The sequence below is a fragment of the Antechinus flavipes genome, chromosome 2 (genome assembly GCF_016432865.1).
Source record: "Antechinus flavipes isolate AdamAnt ecotype Samford, QLD, Australia chromosome 2, AdamAnt_v2, whole genome shotgun sequence".
Taxonomy (NCBI): domain Eukaryota; kingdom Metazoa; phylum Chordata; class Mammalia; order Dasyuromorphia; family Dasyuridae; genus Antechinus; species Antechinus flavipes.
The window spans coordinates 449,027,233-449,053,061 of record NC_067399.1 but is presented as its reverse complement, the minus strand read 5'-3'; the positions used below and the strand labels follow the sequence as shown (position 1 = coordinate 449,053,061).

Here is a 25,829-nt window from a genome sequence, read left to right as displayed (position 1 = left end):
TTTCTATCTCTGAACAACCAAGAAAATGCTCCACACAATGAGAAACCACAAATATGTAGTGTTCCCTTCCTTGCCTTTCCACACAGCTTCCCAAAGCAAAAATAAGAATCAAGCTTCACTCGTTAAAATATTTAAATAATCAAACTAGTCCCAAAGAAATGACTGAGGAACCTGGTTGATTCCACATTTGAAGCATACAAATAAGTGAACTTTGAGTGAGCTGCCAGTAGGAAGGAATTTTTAAAAATTAGATGAAGGGGATGTGGGACACTATTCAAGCGGTGAGGTTTAAATGTATGTGATTAAGTCAAGTCCCTTAAAGATTAAAAAGTAGCCCTTCATTTGGTTACTATTGTTTTTAGTTTATTGGCCTGCTGGCCCAATGAGATCATAGTCCCTAGCCTAACTTCATAAGCACAAGGTGTTTATGTTTGATATGAGAATTGGAGACTCTGGCTTCTACCACAGATGTCTGCCCCTGGTTGTCCATATGGACTGGAAACATCATTTGATTTATTCATCCAACAAATGTTTATTAATTGTCTACCATATGAAAAGAACTGAAGACATAGGGAATGCAAAGAAAAGAACACAGTTCCTTGCCTTCTGAGCGTTATAGACTAATAGGGACCCATAAAATATGCACACAAATGACTAAATCACAAGACAGAATGTGAAGGTGCAATAAGCAAAGAACAAAGTGCTTTTGGAGTTTCATTTTTTGCAAAGTGATGACCTGGGACCAGATGATCTCTCAAGTCTTTTCCAGCTCAGCTATTCCACAACTATGGAAGGTTTAAAAAAAAAAAAAAAAAAAAAAAAAAAGGAGTGACTGCAGTAACCTTCTGAAAAAAAGCATCTGCCTTTTTAACAATAAATAGTTCTTCTGCTGAAATGTTTTCCTCATTGAGAAATAAACAACAGTGAAAAATAACTTTTTCCCTGGGAAATATATGAGGATTAATCCCTTCCAAGGCTTTAACCAGTTAGCAAACCAGATGTGCAATGCTCAAAATCATTCCCTCTAGCCTGAATTTTGAGGAAAGTCCCCAAATCCAAACACACTGTGCATTTCAGTATCCTTGTATTTCTATCATCCCTGGTCAAAAATAAGACAGCCAGCTGGAGGGGGGGGGGGGAATTGATCCAGAAAACTGTTCATTTATAAGGTTTTCAAATAGCAACAAAAACAACAGCAAGACATTTTAATCATTGTTTAACATAAAGTGCCTGTTAGTAAAATGGCTTAATGCTATTCTTAAAATTAAATACCGTTCATTCTTCCCACAGTTCACTGTTCCAGCTTCCACTACCAAAATCTCCTCTGTAATTTTGAAGGTTTAGGGAAAAAAGACAGGGAAAAAAAACTATCACTGGTGTTCTTGTGTAAGATAAAGTACAAAGGGCTGGGGAGGGATGAAAGAGGAGTACACTAAAGATGAAGATGGAGATACCAAGTTCTCCTCACTAATCAAGGAAGACCCTTACTTACAGCTAGAGAAATATTTGTGGGAAAAGAACTATGAAATATCTATTCTACAAATGGCAAACACAAGGATAATCATTTCTTTGTATTACAACAACGCCCCTTCCTGGGAAACCAGGAAAATAAAGCACTTAAATAACTCACTATTATTTGAAGTAGCATGGCTTTGATTTACTAAATTTTAAGATCACAGAAGGCAAAAAGGAAAAGACTGGGATCATACTTTATCACTTATGTTATGCTTGTGACTATGTATATTTATAATTATTACATATACATTAATTACATTAGCCAATTTTTTCATCTACATTAACTTCCCTAGGTAAACTTCATTCCAGTCACCTGAAGGAATTAGATCTTGTGGTAAAAATATATAACAAAATATTAGCGCTGAAGCACAGAACCTGGCATAATGTGGACATTCAATAAATGCTAATAGAGTAACAAGGTGACTGACAACAACACAATATAGATGCTTTGGATGACATTCAGGTAACCAATGTTGGAAGATACCCATCAACAAAAACAGTAACTCATAAAACATTTTATATTTTCTTGAATCTTTTAACACACAAATATGACTTCATTTCATCTTTACAATAGACTTTAAGTAAACAGTATGTTATTATTCTTATTTTACATGTGAAAAAAAAGTGAAACAATTGTTCTCCCACACTCAGCAAATGGAAGAGATGTCCCTAGAATTCAAGTCTTTCAATTCCTACTCCAGGGCCTTTTTTTCATTGATGGTTCCTGCAATGTGGATGATTGGAGGCAAAAAAAATTTTTAAGTGGAATGGAGAACCAAAAGCCTGATATGGAAACTATCAATTCAGATCATCATTTTACCTCCTCCAAATAAGTCTTTTACTTAAAGCCACTCTGAGAACTCCTTTATTCTGTCTTCTTCCATTGCACCTGAGTCATTAATTTGATATATCATTTCGCATTTGTGATATTTAAGTGTTTTTGAGTTGCTTTTATTATACATGCCTGGTTCTCCTAATCAGAGTAAAAATTTCTCTGGGCAGGAATCTTGCGTCTTTCAGATATCACGTGATTACTTATTTCATCTTGTCTAGGAAATCTAGTTGAATTTTTGCCAATGATGTGTTTTATTTTTAGGCTTTGCTTGTAGACTTACTGGAAAATTCACTTCTGAGTTTATGTTTTCAGTGACCTCTGTGTTCAAGGAGAACAAGGGATTACTAAGCTCTCTTTAGGCTGTTCATTCACCTTTGGTGTCCAGCTATCATCCAACTTTTATCCATGTCTCCAAAAAGTGGTAGCCCGTAGCCATACGTTGGTAAAACCATCTTGTTGAATTAGCTATACCGGGTTGAGGGTACCTGAAGGGTCTCAAATCTATCAGTGAGTTAAGGGGAGTTCTACCCCAACCACATGAAAATGTCCCCCTGTAGAATGGGTCGTCCCCCTGTTTAGAACTTGGTCAGAGATCAAAGATGCCATGATCAACCACCATATCCCAGACCACTGCCAGTCATCTTGATTTCTGTCTCATCACTGGACTCTGGAAGAGAGAGGCTGACAACTTTGCTCAAATCTGCCTCACTTAAACCCAATTCATGTATAAATCAAAACATCCTGCACTATCCACTAGGAAACATGAGATGTGCACATCTAGAGATAGCTCCATCCCAAATGTTCAAATCATTTGTTTCAGAGCTATAGGAGGGCCTTCTGAGCTCAAACTGGACAGATCAGACACAGATGAAGTACAAAGGATCAACAACTTTCTACATAGCAATAGGCCCAGCCAATGTTTCTAAGTTTCTAATAAAATGCTACTTTTGGAGTTCAAAAACTCAGTAACCTATATCCTTTCTTCTTTTCTTTCCTGCTTGGAAATATGTAGAAAGAGTTTTTGCTCTGTGTTCCTGATGATATGTGTGTGTGTGTGTGTGTGTGTGTGTGTGTGTGTGTAGGGGGGGAGGAAGGAAATTGTTGGGACTAGTCAGTCCCAAACACAATTTGGTGTCCAACCAACTCAAAAAGGCATCATTCTCCTTGAGACCCAGTTACCAGAACTACCACGTAAAAGTTCTTTGAAGACAGTAGCCATTAAACCTTTAGAATGAGAACTTACTATGATCATGCTTCTGGTGGGAATTTCAACACTATAAAGGGTGCATGTAATGCATGCTTGTGCACTTTTCATACCCTTCTTAGTTTTGTCACTCAGAGAGTTAAAGCTCTTAACAGCCTCCAGGGAAACCATGTTAAAACAGCTCAATTAACTTGAACTGCTACAAGCTCAATAATTCACCTACCTAATGAAGCAATACAAGGAAAATTGGACTTATTTTAATAAGAATTTTTTTTAGGAGAGACAAGAAATAAAGGTCAAATACCATTTCTGGATTCCATCTTTTTCCTTCCCTCCTATTCTGAAGTAGTTAACACCAAGGATACAATATATTTTACTCTTCTTTATAAAGCCAAGGAAGTAATCAATCATAATACCATATCCAAGGGCAAATTATTTCTCCCTGACCCATCCCCAAGCAAAGTGCCTCCCCTGAGCTATTTCTAACGATTTTATTACGCAAATTTGAATGGATTTAAATTTCAACCATTTTTCCTACAACCATCTTCCCAAAACAGGGATTCCATCATACAATTCTGTGTAATGTAGGCTATCTTTTTTTTCTCTTCTCCTTCAGATATACCAAAATCTACCACAAGTTCTCTCCTTCTACAAACTGCCTTTCTACTTCCAGAACCACTATTCATTTTTACACTAAAATATAGCACACTACTTTCAGAACACTCTTAAGGAATGAGTATGGCAGCAGCAAAGAGCAGTATGTAAGGAAGGACTTCAGGTGGCTTCGAAAAGGAGGATCTAAAAGTTAGTAGATAAGAAAACTGATTTCCTATCTATCACTCTTGATGAAGAGATGAGTTATCAAAGTAATATTATTGTACAATGTTCTTATCTACAATATAATACTTGGCATTCAGCAGGTATAAAGTAAATATCTGGTGAATTCCACAGGACTTAACCTAGTTCAGATTAATAAGGTTTAGTCAGATTTGTGAAAAACTTCCTCTAAAGTTCACAAAGCTATAGTTTTATTGAAAAGAGAAGAGTAGCTAAAGGGACACTTGTGTAACCCTTATTTACACTCATGCCTGATCAACAGCTTGACCAGTGAAGTCCAGAACAATCCAGCAGCAGCCCTACTTTTTTCTGTGGTATTCAAGATTCACAACTCATCCTCAAGAGCTATCAGAGCCCAAACATGCCTTGCAGGGACTGTCTTACCAAGCCATTGCCCTCACTAATATAATGTTATCCAATTTCTAATGCGAGTGCTCTAAAGCAAATGTACTGTTACCAGCATACTCTGACACATTTTTCAGAAGGAAAACAGCTGCTCACTGAATCTGTCACTTTTTCCCTTCTCATACAAAATAAGATCCTGCTGGAGATTTCTGTTCTTGACACTTGCCTCAATACCATTCAGAATAAAAGCCCAAGTCTTAGACTAAAGCAGAGCTGACCAAGATATTGCCTTTACTTACTGATTGCCTATTTCTCAGAGAGTTACTAGGTGTAATTCTCCTTCTCTACCTGCCCCATTTTCTGCCTTCTCTGGGAATTCTACTTTACCATAAATAAAGTCATAGAAGATAACAGCTGAGGAGAATCACATCACAGATTCTTTTTCTCCCCCATCAGATTTTGCTACTACTGGCCTAGACAGGTCAAAAAATTGGTAAACGACAAAAACAAATTGCACAAAGACAGTTCTCATATTCTGGAAGTTACTTATGGAAGATAGAAAAATTTCTTTAAGCAACAATTCTAATAAACACTAATAAGAATTAATGGTGGGGAATGGAGTTTCAAGAAGACAAAGCAAAGGATCACAATTACAAAATTTTTTCAAAAAACCTCTCCTAGATCAGTGGTAGGCCTTAGAAGTTGTAGATGCAACAGCAGCTTGAATATCAGACATTTAATGCACAGAAACAATAAAAAGACAAAATACTTGGTCCAAAAGGTAATCCCAAGGATTCCTGTGCTAGCTTTGGATGCAAGATCAGGCACCATTTGGCAGCTACCTAGCTTGTTACCCAGGCCAAGGTCACAGTTCCTGAGCAGAGAGAAGCAGTTATGATCATGAGGGAGCAGGGGTCCAAAATGGCTAAAGATCAGAGTGTAGACCAGGAGGGTCCTGACTAGGCTTTTCCCTATATCACATCATTTTGGAAATACCAAAAGTCTCCAGGGCCCCAGGTCAAGATACAGAAGCTAAGGTCAGTCATTTCCTGCAGTAGTGAGTAGAGCCCAACTCCAACATAAAGTCCAAAGTCAAGAAAAAGGCTAGAAAAACGAATAAACAAGAAAAAAAAAAAAAAAGGATCCTGATCATAAAAAGATTCTAGGGTAACAGGGAATATAAATATACAATCTCAGAAGACAATGCCTTGAAAACATCTATAAGCAAAGACCAAAGGAAAAATGCAAACTTAACACAAGTCTTACAAGAATTCTTAGAAGAGCTAAAGAAAGAGATTATTAAAGAGAAAAAAAAATTAAGTCAAATTAAGAATGGTAGAGAATTAAACTTGAAAAAGAAATGAGAGCTATGCAAGAAAATTATAAAGAGAAATAATAAATCAGTAAAGGAAGCCCAAAGAATATTAAAGAAAATAACTCCTTAAAAATCAAAATTGGCCAAATTGTAAAAGTACAAAGCCTTGCTGAAAAAAATAACTCCTTCAGAATTAGAATTGATTAAGTGGAAGCAAATGATTCCATGAGACATCAAGAAGCAAGAAAAATAAAAAGAATGAAAAAAAAAGTATGAAATATCGCATCAGAAAACCTACTGATTTAGAAAACTGAGAGATAATTTTAAAATTACTGACCACTTGAAAGACATGACCCCCAAAAAAATCCTAGAAATCAAATTTCAAGAAATTACATAGAAAAATTGCCCAGATGACTTAAAACCAGAGGGCAAAGTAGAAACTGAAAGAATCCCTGAAAGAAATCCTCAAATAAAAACTCAGAAATATTATGGTCAAAAGTCACAGCTCCTAGGTCAAGAAAAATATTCTGAATGCATCAGGAAAGAAAGAATTCAAATACCATGCAAATCCAGTCAACATCACACAAGATTTAGCAGCTATCTCTACAAAGGAACAGAAAACTTGGAATATGATTTTCCAGAAGGCAAAAGAGCCTACCCCGCAAAATTGAGCATAATTCTGTCAGGGAAAGATTATACTTAATGAAATAAAGGAATTCCTGATGAAAAAATCAGCGCTGAATAGAATGACATTCAGTAAGAAGACAAAAGAGAAGCATAAACAAGCTAAATATGAATGAAAAATCTTAAGATTTAATAAGGTTAAATTGTTTTCATTCCCACATAGGAAGATGATACATATAAACTATAAGAACATTATCATTACAGGAGTTTGAAAGAGTCCACTTAAATGGAGGATGTAGATATGAGAGAGTTTTACTATGTGGGCATGATCTCAAAAGAAGAATGGAAAGAGAATGCACTTGAAAAAGGAGAAAAGAAAAGGAAGACAGCGGAAAGTTAACTCACATAAGAGGTGTGCAAGGAAAAGTTTTTACATGGAAGGGATAACGGGGATCCCTAAAGGAAGTAGGCAACATTCAAACCTTACTCTCATCAGCATTAGTTCAATGAGAGAAAATGCAATGCAATAGAGAGGAAGGAGCTTTGAGAAGGGCGCAGGGAAATAAAAGAAAAGGATGATTAAAGGAGACAGTGGTGAAAAGCCAAATCGACTTATAAGGAGAAAACAGAGTAAAAAAGGTAAGGATAAGTAAAAGATAATAGGATGGTGAGAAATATGCCGTTAGTAATCATAGCTGTGAATGTAAATAGGATAAACTCATTCATAAAACAAAAGACAACAGAATAGCTAAAAAATCAGAATCCAACAATATATTGTTCACAAGAGACATGCTGGAAAAAAATACAAAATTAAAAGAAGGGGCTAAAGCAAGGGGCTAAGAGGCTAAAAGAAAAAGGGGCTAGGGTAGTGCAGTGAATAGAGCACCAGCCCTGAAGTCAGAAGGACCTGAGTTCAAACTTGGTCTCAGACAATTAATGCTTCTTAGCTGTTTGATCCTGGGCAAGTCACTTAACCCCAATTGCCTCAGTGCAAAAAAAAAAAAAAGGGGGGGGGGGGCGGGAAGGAGGCAGTATGTGCTAAAATCTATTATGCTTCTGCTAATCACAATCTTAGACAAAAGCAAAAGCAAAACCTGACCTAAATAAAAGAGAACTAATGGAAAGAATAGTGCTTTGGATAAAAAGGTCATGAAGATCTAGAACATAAATTCTCTGAGAGCAGTGAGTGGTTCCCAAATTTGTGTCTTTGTATTCCTAGGCACCTAAACTTAGCATATAGTAGGTGCTTAGCATATAGTAGGAGTAAATATGCTCACTGAATTGAAGGATATTAAGTACTAAGAATTTTAACTAAAAATAAAAGTAGAGACAATGTTATATTCTCAACATAGTAAATATCAGTTTACCTAGAATCCAAATTATTGAGAAAATACAAATAGCTCAAACTTTTTTCCCTCCATATTCTATGACAAAAATACAGAAAAATAAACATCTGATATGAGATTCTTCTTTAAAAAGAAACTTTCAGGGAATATCACAGATTCAGTGACAATTCAACTCATCATTATGAGGTTTAGATTTTGGTTACCCAAATGAAATTAGGGTCACTGGTGGTCAGGGAGCTAACTAATGTCTAAATGAGGTCTAGTGGCAGTGCAAGGGTAGGGAGTTCTGGGATTCCTTTCTGGCAGCACAACAGTGCCCTGTAAAGGAATTTACAGACCTGAAAACCTAGAATGATAAAAGAGGTTTATTATGGAGATTGGAAGTAAGGTTAAAGTCTAATCTAATTAAAGAAATAGGTGAGAGTAAAGAGAAGGGACACTGGAAATCGTATTCCAGTGGACAGAGGCTACTTGGGATGCCAAGCATGGCATAGCTAGCGTGTTTGGAACCTCTGCAAAGAGAAGGTTTTAGTTTGGCTCTTTTATAATAGGGGCTTTGGCTACAAGCTGAAGGGGGCTCATGGGTTAAGTCCCAGGTTTCTGGGTTTCAGCTAGGGTTAGAATTTGAATTGAATTCAATGGCTTTTGGGACTGAGCCATCCCCACCCAGATAACAAAGATGAAACTGTGTTTGGGGTGGAGTCCCCTCATTGAGACAGAGTAGAAGAAGGTTTTCTCCTTTAAGGATTTTTCAGAGTTTTGGGTTCTTTCTTCAAAAATAAATTTTAACATTTACATTAAATGATGTCTAAAATGACAATTCTCAGGTACTATGTGGTCTTAAAGGCCTTTATAAATTATCAGTATTAAATTATTTTCAGTAAAGTTTTAATATCAACACTAATTCCCTAAAAGCTGGTCATCCAAGTATGGCACAGATCAGGACACAGCAATCTTTTAAAAGCAGTGTGCAGATCTTGACCCTTTCTACTGGTGTGAATAAATCTGAAAATCCTCTTCACAATCTGGCTCTAATATCTGCTTCCCTAACATTCCTTCTTTACATGGTCTATATTCCAGTCAAATTCACCATTTGTTGAACAAACATATCTCTCCATTCCCTGCTTACAAAACAATTTCTGTGCCTAAAATACCCTGCCCCCAACCTGTCCATATCCTTCCCAATTAAAAATGCTTACCATCTTTTTAAGGCTTACCTAAATAAATATGTGTAACCCTTCCTGACCCTTCTAGCTAGTAATGACCAGAGGATTCTGAACCTGAGAGAGCTTTAGAGATTCTCTAGTCATAGGATCATAAAAGGAAAAATAGAAAGGACTTCAGATGATGGTCCAATAGTGTCAAAGGCAAAACAACAATAACATCCACACAATAGGATCCTTCTAGGCTGCATGTTGACTTGGTTTTAAAATGTAATCTTATCTATTTTTTTTTGGTACTTTTACTTTTTAAAGTATTACCCAATTACATTTTAATATGGTTTGGGCTATACTCAGAGTCTGATATCTCTGATCAAGTCCATTCATTCAGTTTATTTAGGGGGTCAAGAAGATCTGGGTCCAAAATCTGATTCTGCCATTTTTTAATTATATGATCCAGGGTAACTCAATAAAACTGGCCCAATCTCAATATCCTTCTCTGTTAAGTAATAAAATTAGATTAGATCATGCCTAGGTTTATTCTATCAGTAAAAATCTTATGATTACTTATCAGAGTTTTAAGTTCTCAAGATCCTGTTGCTTTAGAAAGGTCCACTAGTCACAATTTATGTTTTAACGCCACAGTCGCTACTTCCATGTTCATCCCTATTTCTATCTTCCAATTCCTTCCTTCTATCTTACAATTCCGTACCAATAACCTATATCCCCTAAAGAAGTACTTGGCCTAAGCCTCAAATGCCACTGCCAATGCTTATAAATTCACATCCCTCCAGATTGTGGCAGAAAGGGACTGGCTGTACAGTAACTACTCTGGTTACGGTGTCTCAGAGCACAACTGCAATTCATGGAAGTATTTTGCAAGGAGTATGTCCACTGGGGAGGAGAAACATAAAAAGGAGAACTCGGGCTATAAATAGTTTATTCCTGCAATTCCTGATGTTAGTTGAATCATACTTTAATGCAGAAATCCATGAAAGTACCACTTTGGAAATGACATTTGTTACCACCTCATAACTCTTTTCAAAAGGGTCTTCCATCAGAGAGACACCCAGCTGCAAATTATAGTAAAGAAAACAAAACTCCCAGACAGATTCATTAACAAGCCACAAGGAAAGCCCCTAGGAGTCAGGCAAGTGTGAAACAGTTGTTACATCAATAGTCTTAACTTAATTTCACAAAAGAAAACTGAGGCACAGAGAGGTGCTGTACTATGCCAAGGGTTGCATCATGCTACAAGGTGGATTTTTCACACACATTAAAGAGGTAATCAAAAATCAGGCTGTTTCTCTGTCAATTTTCCTTCACTTAAATGAAAGGATTTGTTTTTAAAACTCAGATTCAATCAAATCAATTCAACAAGCATTTACTAAGTTCTAAGGCATTGTGTTAGACAGGTACTGTATATAAAGACAAGATTAAAAAGTTCCTATTTTTAAGAATGTTATATTTTCCATCCTATTTTCTCAAGTTCCTGGGCTGATCTTACCTTCATGTTCCTTTTCTGTGGTTCCTACTTTCTTGATTTTCTTGGGAGATTTCATGAAGAGAGGGAAGATGGTTCGCAAACCTAAAATGTCAACAAACTTATGACAGTTGTCAGTACCCTCAGGTCCAATCATAGCATGATCCAATACTTTCAGGGCACTACTTCGAGAGATCTTCTTTTCCCTAGAAAAAGAAAAGATTTGTGTAAGACAAGAAAAAAGTAATCAATCTAAAGAGATTATACAAAAGTGCCCAAAGGAAGACTTTTACCTCATCCTCTACTGAAAATAAGAGCTGCCTAAAAGGCAGAATGATTCTAGAAATCATTTGACCTTTCAGAGATCCAGAAGAGGAGACTGAAAAGTGTTGTTCCATCTCTGAAGCACTAAGTTGAGAGCCACTCAACAAGCAAAGGTATCGGCGGGCTACTTTACCAAACAAAAAATTATACAAGGGAAGTAAAGAAAAAGATATCAGAAATCTGAAAAGCAAAAGAAGGTGAGCTAGAAGCGGCCTGAGGGAGGAGTAACTGAGAGACACATGCACACTCCACAGCACCCACACAACATCAAGAGATAGAGAACAAGTTCCCTGGCAGAGTGGATCCAAGGACAAGAGCTGTACAGCTTAAGAAGGCAAGGTTAGATGATGATCTGTACATACTACTGCAGCAAGTTCTGACATCTAGGAAATTGCCAATCCATCCAAATATTAAAGTATATAATGAAATGTTAAATGAAATAGTAATATTTCACACTAGGAGCCAAAACAGTCATGGAGAAAAGGAAGAATTACCTTTAGGGTATAGTCTCTTACAATAATATTGATGTTGTATGTTACAGTTTCCAAGCTTACATATATTTCACTTATTCTTTGCAATAGTCCCACACAGAAAAGTTACTATAATCACATTTTACAGGTGAGAAAGCTGAGACTCATTAACATCTCCAAAACTGCTCTTTTCAATACATGAGGGCTGACAAACTTGGCCAGGCTAATGATTCATCCAGCAGAGCAGTCTATCTTAGAAGGCAAGACAACAAGGCAGTTTGTGAGAGGGAATGGCAGTTGACCACATTTAAAAAATAACCTTTCCAACTCCCCCTTATTAATTCAAAATGGATTGATTAAAATGATCATCCAACACCCTTATAACCTCATCAACAGCTGCAGCTTAATGGAAAGAGCATTACCTTAAATTGTGGTATATGAATGTTATGGAATATTATTGTTCTGTAAGGAATGACCAGCAGGATGAATACAGAGAGGCTTGCAGAGACTTACATGAACTGATGCTGAGTGAAATGAGCAGAACCAAAAGATCATTATATACTTCAACAACGATACTATATGAAGATGTATTCTGATGGAAGTGGATTTCTTTAATAAAGAGACCTAACTCAGTTTCAAGTGCTCAATGATGGACAGAAGCAGCTACACCCAAAGAAAGAACACTGGGAAATGAATGTAAACTATTTTCATTTTTGTTTTTCCTCCCGGGTTATTTTTACCTTCTGAATCCAATTCTTCCTGTGCAACAAGAGAACTGTTCAGTTCTGCACACATATATTGTATGTAGGATATACTGCGACATATTTAACATATATAGGACTTCTTGCCATCTGGGGGAGGGGGTGGAGAGAGGGAGGGGAAAAATCAGAACAGAAGTGAGTGCAAGGGATAATGCTGTAAAAAAATTACCCTGACATGGGTTCTGTCAATAAAAAGTTATTAAAAAAAAGTGAGCATTACCTCACAGAATATAATCTTAAACTAAGATTTGCCACAAAGTACATGTGTGACATTGGATAAGTGACTTCACCCACGTAAAATGTTATATGACATTTGAACTAGAAGATCTCCAAGGGCTTCCCAATGCTACTATCCTATGAACTGCTGAGTTTCAAAAGTTTAGTACAGGATAGACAAGGTTCTGAATCTAGAAGAAAATGTGGCATGTTCCAATATGCAACATAACTAAAATTCTAATTTCCCCTCTGCAACTGCTGTTCAGTAGTTTCAAATGTATCTAATTCTTCATGACTTTATCTGGGGTCTTCTTGCTGGCAAAGATACTAGAGTGGTTCCCTATTTCTTTCTCCAGTTCATTTTACAGATGAAGAAACTGAGGTAAACAGAGTTAAGTGACTCACCCAGGGTCACACAGCTAGGAAGTATCTGGGGTCCGATTTTAACTCATAAAGAGAAGTCTTCCTGATTGTAAATCCAGTGCTCTATCCACAATACCTATACACATTGCCTTCCCCTCTGCCCCATGCAATTAATTTAACATTTAATTTGATATGAGCTTTCATTTCTCTCAGGTTATTATTACATGTAAGAAGACAATCATTTGAACGGAAATTTAGAAATAGGGATACTCTATGCCCATTGTCCTTCTTGTACTCTTGTGTGACCGGGCACCACCTGAAATGAATGTCCGTTACAAAAGAAGGTATTTTCAGTTACAAGTTCACCATGCATTCAAACCACTCCATAAATAACATAAAATTATTGTATGCATTAAAATGAAAGAGACCCATATAGTAAAGTTTCTCTTATTTTCTGGCCTACATCAATTTACCAAAAGAAAACTTGAAAAACAAAGTCCTTTTCCAAGAGTGCAGTATAAGGAACATTTAAAGGGACAGTAATGGTATATTGATCACCATTTAGGCAACCTGCAGAGTAGTGAACACTGGAATATTCATTAGACTTAAGTTCAGGCTTTTAGCAATCAATAGCTGTTTGGCTGGACTATCATGGGTTGACTTTATCTGAAATATTTATTCTTCAAGAGGACAAGCAGTTTATCTTAGTCTCGTCTGGCTTCACCAAGCTGTCTTTCATTCAACTTCCAATTCAGATACCAGCCTGGATGATTTGTGGTGATTTGAGAAATATCTCAGAGAACATTTAACTGATGCCTATTTTATTTCCTATTATATTTCTGGAGAAAGAAAAAGTTCATTTTATTCTGAATGGCTTGTTCCAACTGTACCACAGTCTCTGCAATGAACCACAACTTCTTTTCTTACATCCATTATTATAACATTACTATGTTTCATAGTTGACCAATATTCAAGAAGTACAGACACAACAATCTATGAGATGTCTTACTTGATGCACAACATATGAATTTTAAAGTGTATAAATAAAAGGTGCCTTTCATTTTAAGATTCCAAAAGACATAATTTCCCAGGGAGATTACCAAGAATTCACTGGACCAAGACCATTTATATAAGAGTTGAACTAGCTCTCCAAGGGCTTCCCAATGCTACTATCCTATGAATTCTTGAATTTCCAAAGTTTAGTACAGGATAGAAAAGATTCTGAATCTAGAAGAAAACGTGGCATATCCCAAGATACAACATAAATCAGATTCTAATTTCCCATCTGCAACTGTTATTCAGTTGTTTCAGTCATAATCAATTCTTCATGACCCTATTGGAGTGGTTGGCCATCTTCTTCTCCTGTTCATTTTACACATGGGGAACCTGAGGCAAAGAGGCTCCTCAAGTGTAAAAAGAGATACAAACACAAATAAGATATTTATAAAGCTCTTTATATGGTGCCTAAACAGGGTTCACAGAATGATTCTACAAATAAATCTACAAATAGAACTGGAAAACTACCCTGGCTTCTGACTCACTCTACCAATGTATTCCCCTTTCACTTGACTGGGAATTAAGATAACACAGAAGGTTTGTTATCAAAGAAAATAGTTGGGTCCAAATTACTAGACCCTAAATTATCTCCTCATCATGAAATCTTGATTCAGTAACTTTGCCTCACAGCCATCACAGTTTCTCATTTGTGAAATGGCTAAGCCAGCCTCAAGGGCTGTTGGAAGGATTATTTTGTGTTTGTGAAGTGTTTTCCCCGATTTCTAGCTAACAGGTGCAAACTATTACCATCCATCCAGGAGAGAAAAGAGCTACTCAACTTGGAAAGGGGGTGGGGAGTAGGGGAGAAGAAAGGCAACATTTGTTGTTGATGGAACAACAAACAGACCTGTGTGCACAGCTTGGAGCACAGATCTGTAGACAGCTCATCAGGAAGGATGACTCACTTCAAAGAGGTTTGGATTGCTATTTTCCTTGTGCACCTGAATCTTGGGGGTGGAGGGAGGTTAGAAAAGAAGAGGCCCCTGATTTTTTTTTTAAAGAAAAACATGCCCAAAAAAAATTCAATACAGCAACTTGGCTTGTAGTTCGCCCTAAATAGGATCCCATAGAAAAAAAATCAAACAAAAACCACACAACTCAGGCTGCTAAACTTCTCAACACTAACTTATTTGCTCCAACAAAATCACAATTCTAAACAATGGGAAAGATTCATAACATAACCACATTATTCATTTTTCCTCTATCAGAAAGGGTTTTTTGCATGTTAACAAAAAACAGTACCATCACTTCAGAATAACAACAAAACCAAACCCCTGTCATCCTTGGACTGGAAGTATTGAGCCTGAGCCCTTTTCTCCCCCTTTTCTGCTTTCAGTTAATAACTGAGACAGGTTCACTGCATTTCTGCTACACAACCCAAAGATGCCTCTGTACACATCCCTTGGGAACAGAGTCGTCTCTTCTCTCTCTAACTGGAACAGGGTTTTACAGCAAAAGTAATAAGCCTCATGTCAACATTTTCAAGGAACCTGACAATGTAATTCTTCTGGTTTTCCCTTTCTTTGTTCCTTTAAAACAACAACAACAACAACAACAAAACCTTATATCTATTTTGTTCCAAGGACAAATTTTTTTTTTCCAAAAAAAAAAAAAGTTTTACGTTTATAAGAATTGAGTGATTTGGGGGAATACGCTTTAATTAAATCTAACATTTCTGAGCTTTTTTTATGTGGCAACTATCTTAAAGAACTTTGAGATCTGCAACCAACATGTTGGACTCAGTATCAGGAAGAGCTGAATTCAAATCCAGTCTCAGACACTTACTTGCTGTGAGACCCTGGACAAGTCACTTACCTACTTTATGCCTCAGGTTACTAAAATTATAAAATAGGAAAATAATAGCACCTACTCTGCAGATTTGTTGTAATATACAAATGAGATATTTGTAAAGCTCTTTATATAGTGTCTGGCACAAAGAAAGCACTGAATAAATTCTTCATAAGGAAAAAAAAAAAGTATCTAGCTGCATTCCGGTTTCATTCAGTGGCAATGAGCACAGGCTATTTTCCTTTTTTTTTTTTTTTAATCAATTAATGTGTTTTGGGTTTTCTTGAGTCAAGGAAACTAGCACTAAAGTTTGGGGGAGCTTTTAAAAGTAGTACAATCATAATTTCCCCACATGCAAATCTCCCACCTGCAAAAGTACTAATCAGTACCCCCACTGTGTGAAAGCATTCCTAGATTTTTATCGAACCTGATTCTTCTAGCCTATTTTTTCTTGTTCTAATTCTTATATCTCCCAAGATAGAGAACAATAAATGTGAAACTTTACTACATGAAAGAGCATAACTTATATAGTATCAGTCACAGTATTGGTCCAAATATAGGCCTTCCTGAATATCCTCAAAATTAGATTTCTCAGAAGCAAAATTAATAATGTAAGTAGACAATGAAAAAGTTAGCTGCACAAAAATTGCTTCAGCGTTTCAAAAAAGAGCAATTATCTTGTTACTCACCCACTTCACAGATCTCAATCCCCTTACTCTTTATAAAGTTAGCTTAATGAGTTACTATACATAAAAATAGGTATGTGGTAGCCAGCCATTGGTGGTGACACTCTGAAATGAGCTAGGTTGTCCATCTTCTGATGACACATAAGTGAACTGGTACTTTTTGAAAAAATAAGTTTTTATTGATGGTTTTTGTTTTTACAGTACCATGATTTTCCCAGCATCGTTCTCCCTCTCCATATCAGAGTGCCATCTTATATAACAAATATTTTTAAAGTCAGGGGAAAAAACGCAACAACACATCAAAAAAGTCTGAAAATATGTGCAACTTGTGGATCTCCCCCATAAACCTAATAACAGAATTTCTGGAATCAAAAGACAAAAACATTTTGGTCACTTTATCTGCATAGTTTCCAGGTTGCTTTCCAAAATGGTTATACTGATTTACAATTCCAGCATTAATGCAACAGTTATTTACCTATAACTACTTCAATATCGGCATCCTATTTTTTGTTATCTTTGCCAATTTGCAATTGTGAGGTGAAACCTAAAGACTGTTGTGATTTATATTTCTTTTATTTTTAGTCACCCATTATATTCTTTCATATGATTGTTAATAATTTGAAATTCTTTTTAAAACGGTTCATATTTTTTGACCACTTATCTATGGGAAGATAGGCATCTATACTTAAAACCATTCTAGCTTAGTAGAACCAGCCCGAACTTGTATTTTGTTGTTAAAGCTTTGGAGGACTACTATTTTCACCTGGAAATGCTATTAATGGAGGCATAGAAAATTGTTGTATAAAAAATATTGCTATGTACACCTTTGAAGAGAAGAGAAAGAGTGAAGAAGGGAGGGAAGCAGGGAAGGAGAAAGAAAACTGCCTGAGTGTGTGAATATGTGAAGGGGTGGGGTAGGCATTTATCTAGAATAGCCCCCAACCATGTAGGAAAAAGAGGTCTCAGTGCCTTACTGACAATTAAATACTATCAAGAGTGCAGACAAACTGTAAATTATACACTCACCCTGTTTCTTAAATGAATGACTGACTGCATTTATTAAACATTGCCTATAAACAAAACACTGTACTTTGGGAACATTAGAACCTGTGCAAATGAAAACCAACCAGAAAACAATTAGAGGTCAAAGGTTTTGTACAAATCAGATTTGTGAAAATATATATGTATATCTGAATCAATACAGTACATAAGATTCTCATTTCATTTCTATATAGACTGCAACATCTAAAGATACCCAGGTCCCAAGGGGATATTTCCTATCCTCCTCTCAGTTGTTTACTCTCCCCTATCTCTTAAAATTATTTCTAGAGTCCCCCAAATAGACTTCTAAGGCCTTGGGTATTGCTACCCTTCCATCAGTCCTCCCTCCTCCTTCTTGCCTTTCTGGATTCCTTATACAAGAACTCTTTTCAATGGTTCCTATTCTCTAGTACCCCTCCACGATTTTTTTTTTTTTTGGCTGCACTAACATCATTTTAAAATATCACCTCAGCAGACCTTTGTGCTTTTCCTAGATCTCTTCATCTCTCCTTCTGTCTTTAAAAACAAAACAAAACAAAAAGCTAGCTTTCTTAGTATTGATCCTGTCAAGGATTCTGAAATCCAGATACTCTAACAGATGAATGAAAATAAGCAGTCTGACAACTAAAATAGCACCTAGGGAAGAAAGTAGATTCAAAGATGGTGATATAGAAATAACAGTCCTATAAGGCAGGAGAAAATGGCATCAACAACACATAAAAAAAGATTGCTGAAAGAAAAATAATATCCTAAACCCTCAAAATGTATGTGCATAAAAGTTATAGGAAATAAATATTTAAACTACAAAGTAGAATATCCTTCCACCCCTTAAATATGGATGCCTCTATAGTTCTGTCCTTGCTCTTATTAGTTTCTTCTTTCTACACATAATCTCACCTGCTCCCATGGTTTCAATGATCACACCTTCACTTTCAACTTCCTTCTAAATCTAGGTCAACTGACTACAGAATATCTTCACCAAAATGTGCTGAAACTTCACACTCAATATATCCAAATTTGAAATAAGCATCTTCCTCGACCCCTCTTCCCCAAAACTGCCCCTCCAACAAATCTCTTTTGAAGGCACTGTCATCTTGTCAGTCATTTGCGATTGAAACCTTGGTCATCTTTGACACTTCCCTCTCTGAAAACATCCAATCAGTTGGCATTCATGTCCTTCTGTGTTCTGCCCACTAGCCCACCTACTTATTCATCCTGCTTCTCTTCAAAAATTCTATATTCTAGACAATTTAGACTACTCAGGCAGCTAGGTGTTACAGTGTATGGATCTCAGTGCCTGAAATCAGGAAGATCCAAGTTCAAATGCAACCTCAGATACCTTCTAGCTATCTGACCTTGGGTAAGTGGCTTAACTTATTTGCTTCAGTTTCTTCATCTGTAAAATTGGGATAATAACATCAGCTATTATAATGGGCTGAAGCTCTTGAGTTGTTTTACTGAGGTCCCGAGCTCTTGAGGCTAATTAGCAATTGGACAATACTCTATTAATATATGCTAGGAGAAAGAATGGCCCCGCCCACTCTCTGTGCAAGTTTGATGTGTTGTATAGGAGATGACATAGAGATGATTTGGTGGGTGGAGTGTGAGAGCCAGAGGCACTGCTGGCTGGATTCCTGTCGCCACTGCTCTCACTTCATATCATCATTCCCCCTTCACCTCTGCAAAGAAAAATGATCAAGCATTTTCCCTTATCCTGACTCCGGCTGATTTTAATATACTCTGGGTGCTAAATATGGTCATCACAAGCTACCTCCCGAGATTGTTATGAGGATCAAATGACAGCTTTGTAAAAAAAAACACTTAGTGCCAGTACACAGGCCTATATAAATGTTGGCTATTATTATTATCATTATTCTTTCCTTTCTATACTCTCTTTCCCTTCTTCTGCCCCACCCCAGGCCCTGCCTTCAAAATTCTCAAAAGTGCTTTATTTGCCCAACCTCCCTTGCCCCCCTACCCACCTCCTGCTCCAGAAAGTAGGATCTGGAGGTATATCTTGGGAAAGTGCCTTGCATACAGTAAGTAGTTAATAAATGCTTGTTTTTATTTTTCTAAGTTTTTTTTTTTTTTTTTGGCTGAGACAGTTGAAGTTAAGTGACTTGCCCAAGGTCACACAGCTAAGACGTGTTAAGTGTCAGCGGCCAGATTTGAACTACAGTCCTCCTGACTTTGGGGCTGGTGCTCTATTCACTGAGCCACCGAGCTGCCCCGTAAGTACTTATTAAATTAAAGAGGCCTAGGCTGAACGACAATGAAATTGACATTAAACAGAATTCTGAAATCCAAAAGAGATAGATCTTCAGGCTACATTGTACCTATACTTGATGTCTTTCCAGCTTAGGAGGACTTGCCAGAACTTCAATTCAACATTTGCTAAATGCTGTTGAATATAAGAATGCAGTTTTAAGAATTTACAAAGTTTAAATAAAATACAGTCATTACCCTCAGGGAGCTAAAGTCTGGTAGAAGAATATAACAACATACATAAATATATAAATAAAATACATGACAATCCATGTTAAATGAATTATACAACTTTAATACAGAAAACTAGGTAAGGACTGACTTGGGAAGATCTTATTAACTGAGGTGAGAGGAAAGAAGAAGGGAAGACTCCATAGAGAAGAAGTATTTGAACTTGGCATTAAAAGATTCAACTTCAACAAATGAAAAATTGTTGGGAAGAGACATAGAGAAGGCTGGGGAACTTTGCTTTTACTTGGATAGTCTTCAAGAATCCAGTCTTCAATGACAGCATTGAAGATGGCTACAAGACTAGCCTGCCTAAGTGCAGAAAGGCTGATTTATAGAAGAATAGTCATTGGCCACCAAATTCATTTCTTTTTTCAGCCATAACATCTATAGAATATTTACTGAGGTATAAGGGATCTAGAACTGCACTGATTTAGAGATGACCCATTATTTTTGGAAGATATTTTCATATTCTGCCTGCCATACCCTATCCCTAACCCCAAAGTACCTAGCACAAAACTGAGCACATGCTATACATTAAAAAGACTGGGCTGAACAAATAAATCTATGTTTTTAAACTCCAAAATCTTTTTTAAACTGGCAACTCCAAAGAGTAAAATATATCTAAGACATTATTATATTAGGAACACAAGATTCCTCACAAAACCCTGTCCTTGGCAGCACTTTAACAAATAATATCTGTATAACATTTTGTAAGTTGTAAAGCACTACTATATATGTTATTTTCGTGCTTGATCTTTATAATAACCTCATGAGATTGATGCAGATAATGTTTTTACAGGTGAATAACTGTTCATAATATCTATGACTTGCCCCTAGTCTATACTCAACATGTCTTTGGACCTGACTTCAAATTCAGCATACTTTCTATCTTACCATACTGACCCTGGAAATAACCTCACTGTCCAATCTGCAAGTGCACCAACATTATACCACCCACTACCAATTAAATCATAGGTTATTCTTCAGCATTTTTCATAATGATTCAAGAAAATATTCAGTTTGCCTTATTCTGTAAAGTGGCCCCAAATTCACTTGGCCATAATTTTCTGTGTATAAAAGAGGAAATTGATTTGGATAATGACCAAGATCCCTTTCCAACTTTTGTTTCTAAATTGTTTTCCCGAATATAATACTTTAAACTTACAATACAATTAGCACAAAAGGTGTTATTTGCAAGTAATTTGATCCTATAACAGTGTGAGAATTGATTCATTAGGTGCTAAAACTAAAATCCACACCTCTCTAATGTACTTATCATGTATGTATTAATGGTATTCTATATTATTCCTCAATTAAATTTCAAGCTCCATGAAGATATGGCTTGGGCCCTTACAGATCTTTCCAGATCTAAATGTGATCACATGTCCTATGACATTTCTTTTTTTCTTTCCTTTTTAAAAAAATTTTTATTTTTAAATGTACCTTTCTTGAAAATGCCTCAGGGAGTAACATCAAAATTTTTAAAGTAATTAAAACAGATAAGCCAGAATAATTTCACAATTTTATACCATGTTAAATTGTAGTCTTCCAAGATCTTTTTCTTGTAAAAAAGTTTTACTGACTTTTGGTTTTACATCATTGTCATTTCTAAGTACACCAATTGCCCACTCCACTTCTGTGATGAGCTTTCCCTTGTGAGAAAGAAAAACAGGTCAGACGAATCAGCCCTACAACAATCACATCTGACAGCACATGCTGTACTGCATATCCAGGGTCTTCCCACCTCTCCAGTGAAAAAGAAGGTGATGCATTTCCATCTCTTTTTGGAAGCTGATACTGATCATTTCCATAACAAAATATTCAGCTTTCTTTCACTGAAACAATCATGCCTTGAGGGTCAGAAAAAAGAGATTGGTTGTTTGTTTTTGTTTTACTAGGCAGGGGAAAAAAATGACAAAGAAAAGTTCCCTAGAGTCACATTTAGAAATAATCAACTATAGGAGAGTGGAAAGGCAAAGGATTGGAGAGAGAGGAAAAGTGAGCAATGTCTCTGTGCCAATATTATACTAAGTATTTTACAAATATTATCTAGTTTGATTCTCATTTAATCCTCATTACTAACCCTGAAAGGTAGATACTTTTATAATTCCCATCTTAAAGTTGAAAAAAACTGAGAAGTTAAGTAACTTGACTTAAGGATCACATGACTAGGAAGTATCTGAGTCCTACCTTGAACTCGGGTCTTCCCGATTTTAGTCCAGCATTCTTATCAACTGCTTCACTAGCTCAAAATATACGGTAATTGAATCCTAAACAAGTTATTACTGTAATAAGTTACACTAACAGAAAGGCAATGTTCTTTGCTCTAAGCCACTTGTTATAGACATAGAAGCAGCTTGAATTTACAAATGTGGAGGCAAAACAATTTCTGGATACCAGGACCCATTTCAATAACTTCTTCCTTTATAATATATACTATCAGCAGCCCTATTTGTAGTGGCTAGAAACTGGAAAATGAATGGATGCCCATCAATTGGAGAATGGCTGGGTAAATTGTGGTATATGAATGTTATGGAATATTATTGTTCTATAAGAAATGACCAGCAGGATGAATACAGAGAGGACTGGCGAGACTTACATGAACTGATGCTAAGTGAAATGAGCAGAACCAGGAGATCATTATACACTTCGACAACGATATTGTACGAGGACATATTTTGATGGAAGTGGATTTCTTTGACAAAGAGACCTAACTAAGTTTCAATTGATAAATGACGGACATAAGCAGCTACACCCAAAGAACGAACACTGGGAAACAAATGTGAACTATCTGCATTTTAGTTTTTCTTACCGGGTTATTTATACCTTCTGAATCCAATTCTCCCTATGCAACAAGAGAACTGTTTGGTTCTGCAAACATATATTGTATCTAGGATATACTGCAACATATCCAACATATAAAGGACTGCTTGCCATCTAGGGGAGGGGGTGGAGGGAGGGAGGGGGAAAAAAATCGGAAAAGAAACGAGTGCAAGGAATAATGTTGTCATTATAAAGTAATCATTAAATTAAAAAAAATATATATATATATAATATATATACTATCCTAGAAGATGTTCTAAAATATGTGATAAGCAGTGGGGCATAGTGGAAAATGCCCTACATTTAAGGACAATTTGGACTCAGGAACCTGATCTGCCATTTACTAGCAGTTTACCTCTTTGGGCCTCAGTTTCCTAATCTTTAAAATTAGGCAGCTGGATTCTGCTTAAAGTTCTCTAAAAACAATTTAGTGATGCTCTCTTAGGCATGGTATAGTTATTTTTTAAATCCTTACCAATTCAAACTTCCATTTCAGATGCTGTAGAAGAAAAACAACCCAAGACCCAAAAAGAAGAAAAAAGAAATGCTGAGGCAGACAATTCAGCTAATTAGGGTTTCCAGACAAACACAGCACCAATTTTAGCATTTAAAAAGTTCAAAGATCTTTGAGAAGTGGAGTCCTTCATCCTTTTGATTTGGAGCTTTGCTTTATAATTATCTTTAAGGAATTTCAACACTCCTGTTCAAATAATCTCTATTTCTGTTATTTAGTCAGCTTCCCACTGATACACATTACAAAGCCATATGCTACAGAAATGCATCATTTCATATTTGCACACAACAGTTGGAAGTCAGTGGCACCTTAGCACATTACAGACAATATGGAAAGGTCCCCAAAGAATAAAGTTTTAAAATTAGAAGGCCCAAAAAAAAGAAAGCATCTTTTTAATTTATTTTGTAGGTCATTTCACCTAAACGAAGTCAATTAGAGTGCTAACAGGGATCAACAATCCAGAGGCATTAAGAGAATATTATTAGAAAAAGAATCGACCAAACACTGGAAGTCTAACTCTTGATATTACTTCATCAATGTGGGGGATCCTTCCAAGAAGCATAAATCACAACCTCTCTATTCCTTCCCATTCTATTTAATCCAGTGTTGGCAGTGTCTCTTACTCAACTGTTTGATATTGGGTAAGTAGCTTCTCCTCTTTCTCCTCAGTTTTTTCATCTGGAAAATAAGATGTCTGGAAAAAATGAACTCTAATACCTATCCATAGATTCTATGAATCACTGGAATTATAAGACCGGTGGCAGTAAAAGTGATCAAATGAAAGTAGGAGAACACTGTCAATGACTTTTCTATAGGGAATTCCTGATTAGATATAGTCCTGAAGCAGATGATCAATGTGGCCCCTTTCAACTCTGAAGTCATGTAATCTTGTAAAATATAGTTAGGTAATAATAGTAATAGTAGTGATGGTGGTATGGTAGTGATAGTAGAAGCAGCTAGCATTTGTGTGGTGCCTTAAGGTTTACAAAGCACTTTACAAATAGTATTTCATTTGATTCTCACAACAGCTCTGGGAGGTAGGTGCTATTATTAACCCCATTTTAAAGAACTAGTAAGTGTCTGAGGCTGGATTTGAATTCAAGTCTTCTTGATTCCAGGGCGAATATTCTATCTACTGTGAAATATCTAGCTGCCTGGCATAATATGTTTTTAGTGGCAAAAAATACAAACATATGTAAGAACACTATAAGAAAAATGTGGTCTAACTGTAAAGAAGCAGATCAATTAATTACTGGAATTTCCAAAAATTACTGTATCAAAAAAAGAAAAATACCAAGTATCACCAAAGCTAATAGAAGTTTAACAAGAATAAGAAGAAATGATGGGTGATAGTTCAAAATCACTTTGCCTCTCACAAGCTATAAAAAGAAGTTCAACCACAGGGGGTGGAAGAGAAGAGGAGGAAGGAAGAAAAGAGGGAGATATATTTTAACATCTTACAAGGTCAAGAAGCTCATGGAACAAAAAGCTCTTAGTCACATTGCTTTGGTGTTTACATTGATAGAACAGTGAAGGAAACAGTTGGGAAAGATGCAAGCCAGAAGATCATCCCAACTTACCTGAGCATGAGATTCATCAGCTGGAGACCTTCTCCCTTCAAGAAACGCTCACGATTAGAACTAAGCATTAAACAGGAACACAGTGAATCAAATAAGTTCTCCATCATTTCCTGCTCTTCTGCTGTACCAGGATTGTGCCGTTTAAATACCTGCAATTCCAAATAGCAATAGAAACGTCATGCTTGTAAAGAAAATTTCTTAAAAGTAAATAACCACAAAAGCTTCTTTAAAGTTAGTCTCACATGCAGGCTCCACAACTTGATCATCTGAATCTACCACCTGCTATTAACTAATTTCCATTTAAGAGAAAAACTGATTCACATTTCATTTTTCCATAGGTTAGAAATAACTAGGAGGGAAACTATTCAATAATGTGTGAACATCTACATGATCTACTATAGATAAATCTAATCTGAAAGGAATATGACTAAGCACCTTCCAAAACTGTGAAATTTATGGATATTTAGAGTTCTCTTCCCAGAACGACGCCAAGTCACTTATGGTGCCAGTACCAAAAATGGAGCTGTATGCAAACTCCCAAGAGAAACCCAGCAACTACCCAATAACCACAATATTTCATTCAAAAGATCTTTTTCAGTTCTGTTTTCAAAGTAGCTCAGATGAGACTTGCCAGAAGAAATGTTGCCAATATTTGGGAACTACTAGTTCTGAGGTTGTCAGAGTACCAATGTTTTAGCTGTCTTCTCTTTCTTGCCTAACTGTTTACAGGTGGCACTCACCAATATACACCATTCTCCAAATACCATGCTTTCTCTATACCCCAACTCACTCGTCTTTCATCAAAAAAGAACTTTTAAGTACCTTGCATCAATGGAATCTACCTTGGTAAGGAAGAAGGGTTGGAAATATGAAAATCAGATCCACAGTAAATAAAGATACTGTGGTATTTTAGCCAAATCTTTTAAGAATTGAGACACATCTCTTTTTTGTTGTTGTTGTTCATAAGCTGCCAGTACAATGTAATCAAAACAAAATACAGGAAAGCAATTATAGCTTACAGAGCAAATGGCTCAAAGGTAGAAGCAA

At 36.3% G+C, this 25,829-nt stretch overlaps 1 protein-coding gene across 2 annotated transcripts in view; it reads right to left on the bottom strand.

Annotated features, from left to right (window-relative positions):
- CTNNBL1 (catenin beta like 1) overlaps positions 1–25,829 on the bottom strand; it is a 218,907-nt gene that overhangs the window by 79,526 nt on the left and 113,552 nt on the right. For both annotated transcript variants that reach the window (XM_051979353.1, XM_051979354.1), the window contains exons 10-11: positions 24,783–24,931; positions 10,689–10,870 (exon numbers count right to left, since the gene is read on the bottom strand). In XM_051979353.1, the coding sequence (XP_051835313.1) occupies positions 10,689–10,870; positions 24,783–24,931 (331 nt within the window). The remainder of the gene's footprint in view (positions 1–10,688; positions 10,871–24,782; positions 24,932–25,829) is intronic.